Here is a 2666-nt window from a genome sequence, read left to right as displayed (position 1 = left end):
GCGGGAAAGAATGCTACAAGGCGGAGCTCCCAGCCCACCCCTATCCAATGTCAGGTAGAGCAGCGGTTAAGTCTTTAGGACTCTTCCTTTGGGGGATTTACTGGATGATTGCTTACTGGACAAATAGTACAAATGGCGTTCTACCGAAATCCTTCTCTGCAACGGCGAGAATTTCCGTATACCAATCAAGGCACTTCTTGTAGAATATCCTTAATTTACTGGAGATCTCTTCGTTGCTTGAGTGAGCCGACGTTATGAATTTGTACACCCATTCGGTAAGCTGTAAAATCTTCGTCGAAATAAATTGTGGGAATTGCTACACGGGCATGACACTTTGGCTACACGGGCATGACTCTTACACGGGCATGACTTTTAACACTCCTGATTCGCCCAAATAATTTTTGTTAAGATCCCTTGCATTCTGCCACCTCCACCACAAGTACCTTGGCCACAGCTCACTGCATAAGGCAACCAAGCACAGCCTCGTGTCAGCACAAGGGGCAACCAAGAACAGCCTCGTGTCAGCACAAGAAGAAGATGACTCTATCCATCTTGTCTCTACCCTCTCAATAAATTTCAGCGGTAGCGCCCCGAGTAGCTACATTCTTTGATGAGGTTGGAATGAACAGGCAGCTGCATAATACATAGCAGTTACTGACTAATAGAGTACGATTGTGATTTAGAAGGCGAGCTTCTTAAGTAATGCGGGAGCGATCGCTTCTAAGATTGTGCGCGACCCGGCGACAACAGACAAGAATATGTTGACTTAGAGCTGTTAAGGAAGCTCATGACACCGCCTTTGCAAGAAAGTACCTGTGGGTCAGCAAAATTTGGGCGAATCAGGAGTGTTAAAAGTCATGCCCGTGTAAGACTCATGCCCGTGTAGCCAAAGTGTCATGCCCGTGTAGCAATTCCCAAATCATTATTGTTGTTGTTCGTTGTGGTGCTGCAGACAAAGTCTGCAGCCCTCTGCTTAATACCAAAAAACTTCCTTTCGTCCGAATTTAACTTTCGGCTAAGTTTAGTCATGATAGCCGACGCTATGACCAGACCTGCGTATTTGGATACGATATATCGATATCAACTCTGCTATCTGGATATATCGATATTGATATATATCGATATCCATATAACTTTCTACCTCTTAAATGGATATCCAGATTGATATCCACCTACTGTCGCTCTCTGATTGGCGCAAAAGATCTTATCAATCGAATAGAGGAGAAAAGTTTTCTCCCAATTTCAACATGCGAACCACCAACTAAGTAGTCGTCCAAACTGTAATAGGCTGTGCTACTGATGCGCTCTCGGCTAATGTGCGCACGACTGATGCCGATGCTGATGACGCCACCAAATGAAGGTCTCAGAGCCTCCCCCTGAGCATCGACCATGTAACTAGTTGCCCAGCTCGTCCAGAGCTTCTGGTTTCCCTCTGCAAGGCAATCGATTTGTTGATTTCCGAGCTTACCTTGTAGCTGAAAAAGCCCCGTGACCTTACACAAACGGTTCACGCAATTAGCTTATCTAGGCGATTTATCTTCCATGGCATCGTCTCAGGCCACTCCTGCCTCTGCGCCCTCGATTTCGGACCAGCCTATTACTGGGACGTCTCTGGATTTCTTCCTCTTCTTCAAAGCCACATATCCTGACGAGGACACCCAGAATGTCACTGGCGGATCACGGAAGCGTAAATCCAGGGGTATGGTGATGTATCGATGTCTCCATTGCCCTGCCGATAAGCCCTGGGCGAACCGGAAGCGGGATAACGCATGGCATCATGCCCGGCGGTGCCATGCCGATATTATCTCTTGTATCGATCGCACTCTCATTGAGGGCAGTTCTGAGGTCCTAGATGATGAGAGGGAAGCTAAACGTCCTCGGATTGATGCTTTCTTTCCATCTCGTTACTCGGATGTCTCTCTCCGCCGTATTTTCGACCGCGATCGATATTTAGACGCAATAATCAGCTTAATTACGCGTCGGCGGCTTGCCTTCTCAGCGATTGCCTGGGATGAGATGCAAGAGATTATGCTAGCAGCTAATCCTGCTATAGAGGACCTTTTAGTGACGAACCGAAGTGCTCTGATGCGGCTAATTGATGCTACGTATGAATTATATTCTTCCCAGCTCATGGCAACTCTGGAAACTGCTGTCTCAAAGATTCATATCTCCTCTGATCTCTGGGCATCACCACATCGCCATGGGATACTCGCCATCTCTGCGCGATGGGTGGATGAGAATTATCAGCCACGAAGAGCACTGCTATCGATGCCAGAGTGTCGCTATAGTCATGGTGGTGAAACCCAGGCATCTCTAATCATCGACACACTGGCAAAGTACGGCATTGCATCTAAAGTGGGCTACCATGTAGGGGATAATGCCTCTTCAAATGATACCTGCTTGTCTTATCTGTCTCACCGGTTACGAGAAGACTATGGAGTACGATAGCTTTTCTCTTATTTCTGGATTAGGACTGATTGGTTACTAGTTGTCGTTTGATCCTGTAAAGGGCCGCATCCGCTGTGTGGCCCATACTATTAATATATCTCTCCAGGCATTCCTTCTCGCGTCTTCAAAGGAGGCACTAATCGCAGCTCTTAACGCCGTCGATGATACCTCAAACGACCAGCTATTTGCACAGTTCTTGTGACGGTACAAGGGCACGA

At 47.2% G+C, this 2666-nt stretch overlaps 1 protein-coding gene across 1 annotated transcript in view; it reads left to right on the top strand.

The window, feature by feature from the left end:
- Positions 1-1542: 1542 nt before the first annotated feature.
- MAA_10153 (restless-like transposase) overlaps positions 1543-2666 on the top strand; it is a gene marked incomplete at both ends in the record, with an annotated part of 2531 nt that continues 1407 nt past the window's right edge. Inside the window, 2 exons of the mRNA XM_007828151.1 lie at positions 1543-2439; positions 2489-2640. Coding sequence (XP_007826342.1) covers positions 1543-2439; positions 2489-2640 — 1049 coding nt within the window. The remainder of the gene's footprint in view (positions 2440-2488; positions 2641-2666) is intronic.

This window comes from Metarhizium robertsii (genome assembly GCF_000187425.2).
Source record: "Metarhizium robertsii ARSEF 23 chromosome Unknown MAA_Scf_19, whole genome shotgun sequence".
NCBI lineage: Eukaryota > Fungi > Ascomycota > Sordariomycetes > Hypocreales > Clavicipitaceae > Metarhizium > Metarhizium robertsii.
This window is presented reverse-complemented; position numbering and strand designations above follow the sequence as displayed.